We start from the raw sequence: 17,251 nt of genomic DNA, 5'->3' as shown, positions 1-17,251 counted from the left end.
AATCTTGTACAAGAACTACAGCAAAAACCAGTTTGATGCATATTTTATCAGTATTTTAGAAATTGAATTTGAATATTACCAGTACTGACTTCAATGGATTTCATTAAATTCCTTTGAACACGACTGCTCAAAACGGTCTAAATTTCTAAATTTAACACATTCAAAACATTACTCTGAAATGTTTAATGTAAATGTTAAGTGTAAGTGAAATGTTAAGTAGTGTAGTAGTGTAAATGACACTACATATTCTGGGGTGTGAATTTGATAGGTGCATCACGCGCACTCTGTGTAAAGGGAGCACATCTTATCAACATGCCTAATAATTATGCACGCACTGTATTCTGATCATATTTTTTCCAAGCACATTTGACCAATTCCAAACCACATCAATCTAAATAACTACTATTATTTTTGTATTTAATTATTTAGAAGTGATATATAATTGTCCATGAAGGCTGGAAATGAAAAACTCCTTATTAAGGTGTGCAGAATTACTAGGCAGGTTTTCTTTTACGGATGAAATGAGCCAAAAAAGAGATTTAACTCAGACTGAGAAGTCAAAAATGATTAAATCCCAGTGAGAAATATGAAAAACTAATGCAATACAGAAATGTCAAAGTTAAGGCATGACCATTGGTCAGCAAACTGCTCATTGGGTCAGCGGGGTCAGAAAAAAACAGGTGGAGAAGAAAAGACGCATGTTAACTGCAAAATAATTCATAATTAATGTGAAGAATTAAGTGTGAAACCACCAGGAACCTTGTAGTCTCCAGTGCCACTATTTTCCAGAACTGCAACCTTGAGTCTCCAGAATTACAAGGTGTCAGGTTCTCAGAGACTTTGCTTGGGTAAAAAATCCTTAAAAATGACCCCTACTTAATAAAAATATCATGCTGAAGTGTCGTGACTATTTTTATAGGCTTAATGGACAGATCAGTTGAGAGTGACTCTTGAAGGACCAGCACCACATCCTCTTGTACCGCTGTTTGAAGAATTGATCTTCCAGAATCTGGCCGTAAGTTTTAGGAGCTCATTTTGCAGGATAGGAGATGGACTAAAAATGAACTCCCAAAACTTACTGCAACATGGCGCTAAGGAGAAAAATGTAGAACTTGAAAAATGGGAAAAACAGCTTAGTGAAAAGCGTTTACAGTTTAAAAGCAAATAGAAAGTCCTATTTTTTTTACATTTCTTTTCTTTATATTTTTTTTTGCAAATTTGCACATGTAGAAGGTTTAAAATGTTCATGAAATATTTTCAAAAATATTGACGTTTTGAGCAGCTGCATTCCTCTAGGTTAAAGATGAAAAAATGGGATTTACAATAAAAAGTAATTTACAAAATTATTTTGACTTGAGTTTATCAATGAGTAATGTCTCTTTTGAGTGAATGTGCAAATTTTTTTATGTTAAGAGGTTTTACCATGTTATTACAACATTTAACCACTTTTTATTAATTTAAAAATTTAGAAATTCTTTTAAATTTAAATCTTGTACAAGAACTACAGCAAAAACCAGTTTGATGCATATTTGATCAATATTTTAGAAATTGAATTTGAATATTACCAGTACTGACTTCAATGGATTTCATTAAATTCCTTTGAACACCACATTTTTACAAGGTTTAAAATGTTCATGAAATATTTTCAAAAATATTGACGTTTTGAGCAGCTGCATTCCTCTAGGTTAAAGATGAAAAAATGGGATTTACAATAAAAAGTAATTTACAAAATTATTTTGACTTGAGTTTATCAATGAGTAATGTCTCTTTTGAGTGAATGTGCAAATTTTTTTATGTTAAGAGGTTTTACCATGTTATTACAACATTTAACCACTTTTTATTAATTTAAAAATTTAGAAATTCTTTTAAATTTAAATCTTGTACAAGAACTACAGCAAAAACCAGTTTGATGCATATTTGATCAATATTTTAGAAATTGAATTTGAATATTACCAGTACTGACTTCAATGGATTTCATTAAATTCCTTTGAACACGACTGCTCAAAACGGTCTAAATTTATGAAACCTACACATTCAAAACATTACTCTGAAATGTTTAATGTAAATGTTAAGTGTAAGTGAAATGTTAAGTAGTGTAAGTTCTTTCACGACACTACGTATGCTGGGGTGTGAATTTGATAGGTGCTTGATATAAAATAAATGGTGCTTTAAAAAGTCCTTGAAAGTCTTTGAATCTGGTGTTCATGAAAGAGTGGGAACCCTGTTATAAATTGCAAAAAAAAATATATATATATATATGCAAAAACAATATAACAGTAGACTGATATAATGAAAACATTAAATAATCATTGAAAACATTTCAAATGTACGGTCTATAATCAGTGACAGTGTGCAGGGTATTCTGTATGTTCAGTGAAGCAGATTTCTGAGTATTTCTCTGCTGCTTTGTGCATGAGAGATCAGGATCACAATTTCAGAAATTAATCAAAGATATGTAGAGGTAATTGTGCTCTTACTGGCACTGATTACATGAGAGCATTATGATTATGGGTGGATTTCCACTCCAGAACGACACAAAACTGCTCTGGGCTGTGAAGATCGGAACAGAAGTCTTGTGAAATCCTGCTGGGCCTGATGGACTGGAGAATCATCGGTCTATGAGTGTGTTTCTGTGAGGCTTCTCTGTAGAGTCAGTGTTTTGTGTGTGGTGGGCTCCTCAGGTGGAGAAGAAGAGCCAGACGACGATGCTGACGGCTGCGCTCCTGCTGTCGGGGATCCCTGCTGAAGTCATCAGCCGCTCCATGGACACCTACAGGAAGATGAGCGACGTCTTCTCCGACCTCTGCGTCTACTTCTTCAGCTTCATCACGTGTCACGAGCTGCTGCTGCTCTTCGGCTGCGACGCGTCCTGAGGATCCAACGCTGCTTCTTCTGTTACCTATCAGGCCATGAGACTGCGCAGCTCCTGCATCTCAGCCGACATACTGTTCCTCATTTAAACGTCCTCCTCCAGTCTTATTTCATGTAGTGTTCATCAGTTATCATGTTCATGTTGACCGCTGTGAAACTAGTGAAGGTCTGAGCAGAGAACCCTGATGCTCTAATATCAGGCGAAACTCATGTCTGCATCGTATTTCACGCCAAAATACAAAGAAAACCAAACCTGTTTTTTGGACCATTAAAGAATAATTCAGCTGAAAGTGTACATTAGCTGAAAACGTGTTCACCGTCAGACCATTCAAGATTAGGATGAGTTTGTTTCTTCATCAGGTTTGTAGAAATGTGGAAATATTTTCCATTGACTTCCATAGCAGGAAAAGAAATACTATGGAAGTCAATGGGTACCATCAACTGCTTGATTACTAGCATTATTCAAAATATCTTCTTTTGTGTTCAACATCATAAACTCATACAGGTTTGGAATGACATGAGGATGAGTAAATTATGCCAATGATCACCATTTTTGGGGGAACTATCCATCAGTGTCTCAGCAATGGATGCTCTGCAGTGAATGGGTGCCGTCAGAATGAGAGTCCAAACAGCGGATAAAAACATCACAATAATCCACAAGTAATCCACAGCACTCCAGTCCATCAGTTAACATCTACTCTCATTCAAAGCTGAAACAAATCCAGCATTAAGACATTTTTAACTCAAACACGAGTCCATAATTCATAATAACGCTTCCTCCAGTGAACAAGTGTTCTGGTCTGAATCAGGAGAGAAAACTGCACAGATCAAGCAGCGTTTACAAGCCAAAACCCAAAAGCAAAACCCCTAAACAAAAATAAAAAAAGCATCTTGATTGATTACTTGTGGATTATTGTGATGTTTTTATCAGCTGTTTGGACTCTCATTCTGATGGCACCCATTCACTACAGAGCATCCATTGCTGAGACACTGATGCAGTGCTACATTTCTCCAAACCTGATGAAGAAACACACTCATCCTAATCTTGGATGAACTGAGGGTGAGCACATTTTCATTTTTATCTGAATTATTCCTTTCGGTTGTTTCCCATCATGACATGATCCAGTTCACCCTCATCCATCTTCTCATTTCTGAAATGAATCTCAACAGCTCCTATTCTTATTTCTTTAATGTTGGAGTGGAATATGATGCAGGTTTCATGAGCTTTGCTCTTTTGTTGTTTGTCCAGCCGTGACTCAACAAAACCAGCCTAATCTTACTAGATTTGTTAATGAAGTCTTGAGCTGATCACTAAGGGGACACCAGGTTCTCTTCTGTTTCTATCACACTTTCCTTGCTGTGTTTCTGATCGGCTCTGCAGTCGTTCTTCATCGTGAGCTGATGTTGTGAGTGTTTTTGTTTAGCGCTGCTCTTGTATTTAGAGACGTTAGTGTTATAGAGCTGCTCAAACTTGAGTTTACCAGACATTATTCATGCTGATCTGTGATCTATTGATTTCTGTTTAATTTAATGTAAATGCTGTTATGTTCTGCCGTTTTGGACGGAGATGAACTTTATGGTTTGTAAGTGATCAGAATCGTAAGTTGTTTCTGATCATGTTTACATTATGCTGTGACACTGAGATCTAATGTATGACAGTGTTTTTGTTTTTCTCAGTAATGTGAGATGAGGTAAGAACTTGAATGATTGTAATAATATATTTGATTACGTACTGGTCGGAGGGAGAAGCTACTGCTAAAACAATAAAAACATCAGCGTGTCCTTCTGACTGATTCATGTGTCTGCCAAAATCCACAGAAGCGGAGAGACTTCGGGTCTAATGTTCGGTTTGCGCTCTTTTATTTATTACCTTTTTTCACGTATTTTAGTAATCATCCTAAATTAGACATCATTCAAAAGTTTAAACACTGAAAACACTTGAAACGTGACACCATGGAAGTCCTGCTGTAAATACTTTTATCAGGCTCCTCCCCCTAGTGGGTGGGTTCAAGTGTCATTAAAAAAGTTACCTCAATGTTTTATCAAAACTTTTACTAATCTCGACAAAACACACATCTGTTAGAAAGGTCTGTGAGTCTCAATATTCAATATTTGCTGGTTTATTTTGTGATTGAAGTAATATTGTGACCGAAATGTGTACATTTGTGACAGGAAAATGCATTTAAAAAATTTCAATGGAGTTTGGATGACATCTGGTGGCTATTTTTGAGATAGCGGCTAAATAAAATCTCACAGGAACCTCAGTTTTTGTGATATCAACTTCAAATTTGGGACATAGCTCAGTTGTACATATGGCTTTGAGTACATAGCAAATACTGATTCCAAACTATTTTGTAAAATGTTTATTTTATATGAAATAAACCATTTTAAGTATAGTAAAAATCCTTAGACCTCTTTAAAAAGAGACCATCCAAAGTGTTAATAGGGCCTTTCGCACCGCAGGAACCTTTTCATAGTACCAGAACTAATTGTGGAACTACCCACTTTTCGGCGTGTTCGCACCGCCGGAACTGGGAGCGATTTTAGTACCGGACTGCCTTTTTCGAGAACCAAATTAGCTCCTACTCCGGAGCAGGGTCTAACCAGCACAACTGGTACTAATCGTGACGTAAGTAGATATTGATTGGCCAAACGCGTATGAAAATGCCCTCACCCGCCATGATTTAAAACGCTGTGTAAACATACTGTAAACATTGTGTCTACTTATTTCTCAAGTATGGAGAACAGCGATAGATGGACGGACGCTGAAGCGCAGGCACTTTTAGCAAATGTAGCACGGCCAGTTGTCGTTGGAGATTCTTAGTCCTCCTTTCCGTTCTTTCAATCGCTTTACGTATAAGTCGACTTTCCATGTCCATTATTGTGAAACCCGCGAGACACAACAAAAACCGCTCCGATCACAGCGTCCTCCATCCTCCTGTTGTTAATGTTGTTTTTCTTTGTTTTCGTTGTTGAATGCCACGCACAAATGACGTCGCTGTAGACCAGTTCCTAGTACACACTGTCGGTGCGAATGCAACCCTTTAAATGGTACTGGGAAATAGTTTGCGCAAAATTGTCCCAGTACTTAAGTACCGTACATTTAGTTCTGGAACTAAAGCGGTGCGAAAGGGCCTAATGAATCCCATCCATTTAAGTTCAGATTTGTATTTCATGTCAGTGTTCAGTTGAGAGGTTAAGAATATCTGTGAATCTGGAGGAAATAAACTCTTATGAGGAGAGCAAAGTGAATAAAATAATAGAAGAATTTCTGCAATCAAGAGACTTTCCAGAAAGTTACTCATTTGGTTGACATTCAGATAAAGTAATAAAGGAACAAATCATTTCAACTTTTAATGTTACCTGTTTATATTAAACCTACTTAAAAATGTAGCTGAATTTCATATAATTGTAAAACTGTTATTTTGATGAGTTAAAGCAATGTAAAAACATAAGTTGCCATGAGTTACTGATCATATAATTGTTTTTACATAAAATGCAAATTCTTTATTTCAGAAACTACTACTACAGTTTTTGATATCAGAAAGTACATCACTAGTAAATAGGGCTGGGTATCGTTCTAAATTTTTTCGATACCAATACCGATAACTTGACTTCGATACCGGTTCCTGAACGATACTTTTTTCAATACCAATTTTATGAAATCAATTTTAACAAGATTACATTATCTAAGAAAAAAACTTTGGTTTTATTTTTCAGCTTGTTGATGTTTATACAAACTCAAAGACTCATCTCCTGAGCCACTGCACAAAGGAACAAAATGTAACCAACAGAATAAATCAGTGCAAAATAGTTTAAATAAAGCTCAAATAGTCTTCAGTTTACACATCTGTTAGCTACATTTACACTAGTTAGTGTTCGTTTTAAAATGCATAGCTCAGACAGAATCATGATTTCTATTTATTTTCCACTGATTAACTGATGAGCATTAGCAGCTTCCAGCGCTGTCTGCTTGTGTTCTCTCTTCCATGATCGCTGCTCTGACTCAGAGGTAATAACATATTTAATTTCAGCAACATTACATGGCCAAAACACACATTAAATGGCAGGTCCGGATTTACCTATTTTCGTGACGTAGAAATAACATTTTTGGGCCCCCTTCCCTTTTAACATAACAGAACTAATATTACCACCCAAGCAAACAAAAATATTTCTTAATCAGTGGAAACCAATACAGTGTTTTCTATCGGCATAAGCGCTTGCGTTCAGTCAATAAAAATTGAATAGTTCTTCATTTGTTTGAGAACTGAGAAAGACCATACTATATAGTCGTGGCCACATAACCACCTCCGGGAGTGCATTATTTCTCTAATAATTTGAACGGCCTGGAGTCCCAACCACACATCAAGACATTGTTCAGATCATTTGTTTCAAGACATTTGACATGTTTCCGTCCTGAAATCTCGTGTGGGTTGAACAAATTTTTTTACGCACCTCATCCCAAACCTTCCGTTGCAAATTCCAAAATGTCATTTTAGAGCTGATAACAGAGGCTTGAGCCATTGATATGCAGGCTTACACAGTTATTAATGCAGTCGAATGTTGTGGTTATTAGAGAGAGGGAGAGAGAGAGATTAAGCGCATCTGTGCGTCTCTCAGCAGCGTTCAGCAGCAGCGTCTACTAATAGCTAATCTTTAAGTTTAACTGCTTCAAGAACCTCGCTACTGAGAAATGTCAAGTAGCTTTTCAGGTGCGAAACTATCTTACTGATAAATTCACGGTGCAGCGCTGACAAGAAGTTTCTGTTCACGTCTCAACGTGTCTGCACTGTGTGTGCGTCTGTGAGAGAGACTGGGAGAAAGAAAGCCTGATTTCCGTAGCCTACATAAAAAAGGTGGAAGACATGGAAATAGTTTGTCATTTTTTACCCTATTGTTTGTTATATTTTTTTGCTCAATGTCTTGAGCAATGCGTAAATCCGGCCCTGTTAGACGGCAATCGGAAGTTATTACAAACACTTGATGGTGGTTTAAAGTGAGTTTTGTGTAAAAGCGGAATATAAATCTTATTTATTGTCTTATGTAGCATGATGCTACAGTTTGCTTGAATGGTCACATAACACGCGCTTTCGGTCGTGTAACGTTAGTATGAATGGACATCTGCATATGATCGGAACTCCGCGCTACTCTATACTGGTGGTATTACAGTACCACGAGAGCTAAAGAGAGCAGACTGCTCCGTGCGCTTTTGAATCGCTCTCGCGGATGATCGATCTGCTCCGCACCTCTTCTAGTCGAACACACCGGCAAGTGCTGCAGGCTTATTGGCTCACTGACGCTGATGAGATTAACCCCTTAGGTATCGAAATTTGGTACCGAACGACAAGACGTTTTTCGATACTCGATGGTATCGAGGCAATTCGGTCGGTGCCTAAAAAGTATCGAACTCGATACCCAGCCCTACTAGTAAAACTGAATTCTTGATAACAAGAATTGTGAAATCACTCTTGGGAATAAATTTTTTGATAAGGGGAAGTCATGGCCTAATGGTTAGAGTGTCGGACTCGTAACCCAAAGGTTGCGAGTTCAAGTCTCAAGTCCGGCAGGAATACCACTCTTCCACCTTCAATACCACGACTGAGGTGCCCTTGAGCAAGGCACCGAACCCCCAACTGCTCCCCGGGCGGCGCAGCATAAATGGCTGCCCACTGCTCCGGGTGTGTGTTCACAGTGTGTGTTCACTACTGTGTGTGTGTGCACTTAGGATGGGTTAAACGCAGAGCACTAATTCCTAGTATGGGTCACCATACTTGGCCACATGTCACGTCACTTTTCACTTTGATATCAGAAAACTGCATCATATAAACAGTCATATATTCCTAGCTAGCTTCATTATTACCTGAAGCTCCTTGATGGCTGATGAAAAAAATCGTAATTGCACAATGTGCAAAATGCAAGATTTAATGTTAAATATTTCTCATAGGTTAGTACTCAGGGTCTGAACTCAGTTTGTGATATTCCTGTTATACAGTATTTTAGAGTAAACAGAAGGATGCAACAATACAGTTAGCCCACAGTTCGGTAAATCACCGAACTGTACCTCATTTTACAGTTCGGTGATACCACAGTTTTCAGTTTGGTTCTGATGGTTTGGCACATCAGAGTTTTTTTGTTGCAATTTTAAAGGCTATTTAACAAAAAATAAAAACTCCAGTACACTTCTGTACACTGTAGAAAAACATGGATTATTGTATGTCTACTTCAAATCTCTTTTGAGAGAAGTACTATTTTTAAGGATTGGCCATTATTTAGTGCTATAAACACATGTAATGTCTTGTTTAATTCATACTGGATGCCTGAGGGCGCCCTCGCGCAAAAAAATCCACATATTCATCACAGAAGAAGTTCAACTCATGCTGCTCCAGGATTAGGGATTTCCTGGAGCATCATGAGTTGTACTTCCATGATACATGTGGATTTTTTGCACGAGTAAAGTAAGTACAGTAAAACTTGTTGCTCGTTTACTACATCACTATGAATGAAAAAAGGCATTATTTGTGTAGTAAAAATGTTTTGCTCGTGATTTATTGATCCGGAAATGTCGAATCTGTGAATATCTTGCCAGCTTTACCGAACTCACTTAGCAAACTCGCTAGAGGAGCACTGAGCATTGTGTTTAACCCATCGACTCTCATCTTCAGGTATTGTGATATGGCAGATCCAACGATTCAGGCTTCATCCTCTGGTCTAAACTCTATCGTGTTGTTGAAAGACTCCAAATTATCAGGTAAGTTCAAGAATTAATGTGGGATGATAGAATAATGTCAGCAAGAGTTTCTGTTAGAAAACTGTATTAAAATTGCTTCAATTAATGACCTGTCCACTGAGCACAGCTGCACAGTACACTGACTGTAAAATGATTGAGATCTGATCAGTATTTGAGATGTGGGAACTTACACAAGTGAAATCTTTTCAGAATCTGAATTTTCTTTGGTCATATCTCTTTATTGGCACATGTGAACATTTATGATGCCCAATTGTAGTCATTTTTACATTTGTTTCCATTCTTGCCATTTACACATTACTTTCCTCTGACCTTTAATTCGTCACACGTGACTTTCAATGGCTGATTTGTAAGCAGATTAATGTCTTTGATTCAATAGCTGCAGTTAACATGAACACTTTATTGTCCGAAGTCAAAACTCATAATAATACTAATAGTGACACTTAAATGTGCCATTTATTAAAAACAAACAAACAATGGTAAACTGTAGCCTTACTACATCTGGTGGACTTGCATTTGCACATGTCAGGTCCATTTTGCTCACATATGCAAGTCAAATACTGTGCACTAGAAACAGCCAGCAATATAAACCACAGATTTCTAAACTTGCTGGCATCTTCAATCAACACCTGTGGTTGAGCCTGGATTTATGTTGGGCCCTTTTCCAAGGAGCACCCATCTCAATGAGTATCGATTAGTAGTGGTGGAGGACTACTGCAGCAAATGGGTAGTGCTGTTTGCCATAAGATCATCAAAAACTTTATTGATCGTGAGCATCTTGATCAAATAAATTTTTACAAGGTGGGGGACTCACTTCTCACTGCTCAGATGCTCAGTAAGACTTGTAAGCAATGGGGTGTGATCCAGAAGCTCACCACCGCGTACCACCCCAAGACGAACATCACTGAGCAAATCAACACTGAATTCTATGATCATTTCTTTTGAGTTCATCCCTGAGTTTCGTTACACTATCAATTCAGCATGGCAAGAAAGTACAGACCACACGCTGGCTGAGGTAGCTCTGGAGCTGAAATTGAAGGGTCCACTGAAGCGCCTGATTCAGAGATCTCCAGATCTGTTATGGAGAATGTGGGCTGAGCTCAAGTTCTTCAGGCCAACTACTATAATCTCCAAAGAAACCCAAGTCAATATCAGCAGGGAGATTTAGTCTGGGTCTCAGACAGGTGATGCGTTCATGGCTAAACTGGCGGCCCAGTGGCAGTGCCCTGCTGAGATCATGCCTCAAATCAGCAAGGTTAATTACAAGGTTAAAATAGTCACTAGATTGTATTGATGGTCACTAATATTCAGGGTTGGGAGGGTTACTTTTAAAATGTATTCTGTTACAGTTACAAATTACTTCATCAAAAAAGTATACAGTAACGTAATCCCAAGTACCACAATTTTAAAGTAATGTAATCCGATTACTTTTGGATTCATTTTAGTCACGTAAATAAACTCAAAAAAGCAATATCTAAGTACTTTTATTTAACTATGACTTTAAAATTAAAACATAAAAACTATAGTAAAAACTATTTGAAACTATTAAAAATCGTGTCTTCACCATCTAGATATTACAGCCCATATATATTTTTATATAAAAGGTTAAGCTGACATCTAGTGGCTATACAGTTTAGTAGCCTATTACAGTTTTATTTTTATATATTTTTTATTTCTTTAACATGTAGACTACAAGTAAAAGTAGTAATAGTTTATACACAACATTAAAATTTACACCATATACATATTAGCCTATTTTAAAATAAGCCTACATGTCGAAATGCATGTGAAATGCTATGATCTTTATTTCATTAATGTAATGTGGGGTTTGGTGTGTTTTGTTTCATGTTCATGTTTTCCATGTCTTTTATTTTGTAATTGTTTCACCCTGTAAGTGTCATGCTTCCCTTGCCATCATGTATCTCTGCCTTGTGTATGTATCATGTTCTGATTGGTAGTCTTAGTCATGTGTTTTGTTTCCCATTGGTTTGTTCTTGTCATGTGACCCTCATTGTCTGATATAAGTAGCCATCATGTTCCCATAGTCTTCGTCGTGTATTGAAGTTGTAACCCGCTGTTGGTGAGTCTAGTCTGTTTATGCCTCGTCAAGCCTGTTCATGTCATGTCATGTCATGTCATGTCATGTCATGTCATGTCATGTCATGTCATGTCATGTCATGTCATGTCATGTCATGTCAAGTTTGGATTATTGTTTGGATCACCTTGTGAATAAAACTGCCTTCAGTGTACTGATTCGTTACACCAACCAATATCTCACACTATCTCTTTTGGATTATTGTTTGGATCACCTTGTAAATAAAACTGCCTTCAGTGTACTGATTCGTTACACCAACCAATATCTCACACTATCTCTTTGTTCTATCTCACACAATACACTACAAGGTCAGGTGACTGACCCATTTAAGAGTCATTTAATTTCTTTGCCTTAAGAAGCCCTTGGGTTGCTTTTGCGGTATGGGTCATTATACATCTGTACAGTACTATGAAGTGCTGTCCTATCAGTTTTGCAGCATTTGACTGAATTTGAGAACAGTGTTGGGCAAGTTACTCTGAAAATGTAATCAAATTACTGATAACTCCTTTTAAAAGTAATCACATTAATGTTCTGATTACTTTATTTCAAAAGTAATTAGTTAAGAAATTTATGAAATCCCAGCATAAACGCTCCCAATAAATATTTATTAAAACATCAACATTCAGAACACTGTTATTTTTAACTAAAGCAAGCGGCTGCTGCGTGCATGGTTTGGCATGGCAGAATGCCAGCAAAGAGCACTGCATTTATAATCTCTAAAAGACATCTCAGTTCATCGCAATCTCACAAATCTCTGTTATAACACAATAAATATATGCATAATGAATCTTTCATAATGTCTACAATTCGTGTGTTATGAGAGGATTCGTGAGCACGCAAATTTCAGCACTGAAAACAAATCCTAAAAAAATTTTAGGTACTCAAAATGTTCAGCGTTGCTCAACGCTGCAAACACGTGTTGTAGCCTAAATAGAAACTCTGCATACGCTTGCACCTGTTAATTATTTATATTTTATATTAGTTCATGTTGCTTTTGTGCAATAGATGAATAACAATTTATTTGTTTTAGATATTTTATGTTTAGATATTTCTATTTCGCGGAGTCCCGTGAATCATTTTATTCTCCCGCATCCCCCACACACACGAGTGTCTACCTGCTCGCACCAGCACTCGCACATCTTGTCCAGCGCTGCACTCTGTTGCGTCGGGTCTCCTGGGAGCAGGTTTGTAATCCACTGGCACTTGACTCGACAGTGCGTGTGCTACATCCTTTTTACAATCTCTAGATTATAAAACTGCATTCTGTCAGCAATGTAACACGGCAGAAACGTATAGTGACCTCAACTTGTAACTATACTCTAATTCAGGGCTCGACAGTGCAACCATTTCAGTCGCATTTGCGACTGAAAACTACTGTGTGCGACTATGAAATTTTTTTAGGAGCACCAGTCAGCATCATACTTGTGATTGTGCTCGCTCAGGGGAGCTTCAAAGGTTTCTACATGTTTTTGCAGCGTTGAGTAATGTATCACAGACATATCTCACGAATCCTTTCATAAGCAAAGTGTAGACAGGGTGTAAATAAGAGATTAATTGTGCAGTGCAGAGAGCTTCGTTGATTCTAAATGTGAGCTCGCGATGAACGTGCTGAATGAACGTTTTTTTTATTAACGAATCTAGTCAGTGATTCATGATTACCCTTTCATAAAGACAGTCACTTGATTCATTCTTGAATGAATCAGCGGTTCGAATGAATCAATTGAATGAATGATTCAGTGATAAAAATCAGTGGCTTACCGCCACCTGCTGGCAGTTTTAGTTTAATTTTTAAAGTATCTTTTCACTTATTTCAATCATTTAATATTTCTATATTCAAAATTTTATATTTAAAACATTAATATCATCATGGATTTATGGATTTAATTGCACTCATTCCACTTCTGAACCTCATTAAATGTCTGAAAGTACATCAAGCAACTTTTGTGTTCTTCTGTGCCACCTCTACAAATTAATTTAGTTAATACTGATTTCATTTGATTTTTAACTTATGTTTCTTATTCTACTCTTATTCTGTCGTTTTAATTACAATTTTTAAAAAGCTTATAAAATATAATTTTTTAAAGAATTTGACAAAAGATGACATACTTTTAATAAAGTTAAAGTCAAATATCACCTCGTAATGGGAAGGCTACTTTTTGAAAACATTTTGGATTATTGATTAGAAGTGCTCCTAAAAAGAAAAGTAAGCGTCGAGCCTTGCTCTAATTACTATTTTGAAAATGATGACGCATTAAAGTACTCCGTTACTAAAAAAGTAATTAAATTACAGTAACGTGTTACAAAGTAATGTGTTACTGCCCAACACTGTTTGAGAATAAAGCATAGCTCTATACACTTCACAATTCATCTTGCTACTTCTATCAGCAGTCACATCATCAATAAACACCAGTGACCCAGTTCCATTAGCAGCCATACACACCCATGCCCAGGGCTGCTGCTGGCCAAATGGGTGCCCTAAGCAGAATTGTATTGTTGTGCCCCTCCCCCAAATATTATGAATGTAAAAAAAAAAAAAAAACCTATTGGGGTCAAAACAGAACTTTAATAAAATATACAAGTAAACAAATAAATAAATTGTATTTATATTGTATTATTTACAAATTACAAATGTAGCACTACCTATGGCTATTATTTTATTAATACAGTTGTCTAATTGATTATAATCTCAAGCATTCAGAAATAACGCAAAAGAAAACTAAGCAGTTTTACTACGATAAAAACATGGCAAATTTTTTTGTAAGGGTTGTGATGTCCACATGTTTTTGTTAAAGAAATTATTGAGGCAGTCGCATTTCTGTTGCAACAAGGTGGCTAAAGATTAAGTGGATATTTGAATTAAATGTTTGGTCAATATTAAAGGACTTGATCATCCTGTAAGTGTAACAGCAGCAGTTACCAGGCCTTTGGCTCCCTTTGCAAGCATTTGTAATAATATGTAATGTACATAAATTGTTTACTTTGTATTACATTATGTATTTTAACTGTCACAGGGTCTGGTTGTGGTGCCCTGGACTGGCCACTTGAGGGCGCTCTTCCTGTTTCTTTGTTACATGTTTTGAGCTCTGTTTCCCTTAGTCCTTTGCCTTGTCGTTCTGTTCTGATCATGATCACCTGTTAGTAATTTACTCATCATCCCTTCACTATTTATACCATGCTCACTCTGTCTGTCTTTGCTGCAGTATTGTTTGAGGTTACATCGTGTTTTCTGTTCCCTGTGTTTTGGATTACCTTTTGTCTAGTTTATGTTCTGTTCTGATTATTTGTTACTTTAATAAACTACTGCAATTGGATCTACCTTGTTTTCTCCTGGCATTCCGTGACGGAATACTGCAGCCAGTACAAGATCCAGCAGTTTGTTTTGCTTTTGCCTTTCGGTTGGACAATGGACATTCGGATTACCCCTCCTACCACAGGGAAGGAGCGAGTGGCTCGACACCAGGCTCTGATGGCTCTGAGGCAGCAGGGAATGGAGGGTTGTGGTTTTGCCCAGACCTTTTGGACGTTGGCAATGGGGCTGAATTATAATGAGGATGAACTTAAGGACCTCCTTAAAGTCTGTCTGGATGATCCTGTGCCCCAGTGGGAGATGGAGATGGACTCATGATCCTAGACTTCTGGGGCTTCATCAAGTATCTCCATGGTCGAAGTCAGTGGGCAATACCGGGCCAGTTAGATCCCTTCAGCAGGGATTTTCCCACCACCTCTACCCTTCAGACTCCCACTAAGCGGCGGAGGGTGAGAATGTATTTTAACTGTCACAGGGTCTGGTTGTGGTGCCCTGGACTGGCCACTTGAGGGCGCTCTTCCTGTTTCTTTGTTACATGTTTTGAGCTCTGTTTCCCTTAGTCCTTTGCCTTGTCGTTCTGTTCTGATCATGATCACCTGTTAGTAATTTACTCATCATCCCTTCACTATTTATACCATGCTCACTCTGTCTGTCTTTGCTGCAGTATTGTTTGAGGTTACATCGTGTTTTCTGTTCCCTGTGTTTTGGATTACCTTTTGTCTAGTTTATGTTCTGTTCTGATTATTTGTTACTTTAATAAACTACTGCAATTGGATCTACCTTGTTTTCTCCTGGCATTCCGTGACGGAATACTGCAGCCAGTACAAGATCCAGCAGTTTGTTTTGCTTTTGCCTTTCGGTTGGACAATGGACATTCGGATTACCCCTCCTACCACAGGGAAGGAGCGAGTGGCTCGACACCAGGCTCTGATGGCTCTGAGGCAGCAGGGAATGGAGGTTTGTGGTTTTGCCCAGACCTTTTGGACGTTGGCAATGGGGCTGAATTATAATGAGGATGAACTTAAGGACCTCCTTAAAGTCTGTCTGGATGATCCTGTGCCCCAGTGGGAGATGGAGATGGACTCATGATCCTAGACTTCTGGGGCTTCATCAAGTATCTCCATGGTCGAAGTCAGTGGGCAATACCGGGCCAGTTAGATCCCTTCAGCAGGGATTTTCCCACCACCTCTACCCTTCAGACTCCCACTAAGCGGCGGAGGGTGAGAAGGAGGTCAGTAGAGCTCACTCCAGAGCCCACTCCAGTCCGGGAGCTCACAGAGTCCACTCCAGAGCCCGCTCCAATCCGGGAGCTCACATCTGGAACATTTATCCATTATCTTCCGCCCATTCTATCTGCCCCGGGAGTTTTCATCAATCATCATTACTGCTGTTTACATTCCACCACAGGCAGAGACCAGCTTGGCTTTGTCTATGCTTCACGATGATGCTCAGCGGTTACATTAACAAACATCCTGACGCTGCTTTTATCATCGCGGGGGACTTTAACAAAGCCAACCTCAGGCAGGTCATGCCGAACTTTTATCAACATATATCCTGTCCAACCAGAGGTCCGAATACACCGGATCATTGCTACTCCCAGTTTAAGAATGCCTACAAAGCTCGCTCACTACCGGCTTTTGGCAAATCGGACCATGCCGCCATTTTCCTCACACCGGAATATAAACAAAGGCTCGTTCAAGAACCCACGGTGCAGAGAGTAGTGACGCGCTGGTCCTCCCACTCAGAAGCTATGCTACAGGTGGCTCTTGATGACGTCGACTGGGACATGTTCCGAGTTCATTTGACGTTAGCGAGTTCACGGATGTAGCATTAAGCTTTGTAAACATGCTAACTGAAGAAGCAACAGATACAAAAACTGTAAGGACCTTCTCAAATCAAAAACCGTGGGTGGACAGAACAATCCGTGCCGCAATAAACAAACGCACTGCTGCATACAACGCCAGTCTCTTGTCGGGGAACATGAGTGAGTACAAAGCATCGTGCTATGATCTCCGACGGGCGGTAAGAGATACAGGGAACGAATAGAGTCTCATTTTCAGCTCAATGACTCTCAACGCATGTGGCAGGGATTGAGAAACATCTGTGCCTTTGGAAATAAATCCTCTGCAGCTGTGAGAGCAGACCCGTCGCTGGCTAACGAGTTAAACTCTTTCTACAGACGCTTTGAGGCAGCGCGACTCTGCCGATCAGCACGTCAGGAAGCTGCAGACAG

At 38.5% G+C, this 17,251-nt stretch overlaps 1 protein-coding gene and 1 long non-coding RNA gene across 3 annotated transcripts in view; both read left to right on the top strand.

The window, feature by feature from the left end:
• LOC107603245 (calcium signal-modulating cyclophilin ligand-like) overlaps window positions 1-3,241 on the top strand; it is a 15,376-nt gene extending 12,135 nt beyond the window's left edge. For both annotated transcript variants that reach the window (XM_016295993.1, XM_016295992.1), the window contains exon 4: window positions 2,682-3,241. In XM_016295993.1, the coding sequence (XP_016151479.1) occupies window positions 2,682-2,873 (192 nt within the window). In that variant the 3' untranslated portion in view covers window positions 2,874-3,241. The remainder of the gene's footprint in view (window positions 1-2,681) is intronic.
• A 6,028-nt stretch (window positions 3,242-9,269) lies between these two features.
• On the top strand, window positions 9,270-15,457 carry LOC107603242 (uncharacterized). The gene is made up of 3 exons (XR_001611108.1): window positions 9,270-9,326; window positions 9,534-9,619; window positions 15,066-15,457. It is a non-coding gene; the product is annotated as an uncharacterized lncRNA (long non-coding RNA).
• The last annotated feature ends 1,794 nt before the right edge of the window (window positions 15,458-17,251 follow it).

Source organism: Sinocyclocheilus grahami, unplaced genomic scaffold (genome assembly GCF_001515645.1).
Source record: "Sinocyclocheilus grahami isolate Dianchi unplaced genomic scaffold, SAMN03320097.WGS_v1.1 scaffold343.1, whole genome shotgun sequence".
Taxonomy (NCBI): domain Eukaryota; kingdom Metazoa; phylum Chordata; class Actinopteri; order Cypriniformes; family Cyprinidae; genus Sinocyclocheilus; species Sinocyclocheilus grahami.
The sequence above is the reverse complement of the archived record's forward strand: the minus strand, read 5'-3'. Positions and strand labels throughout refer to the sequence as shown.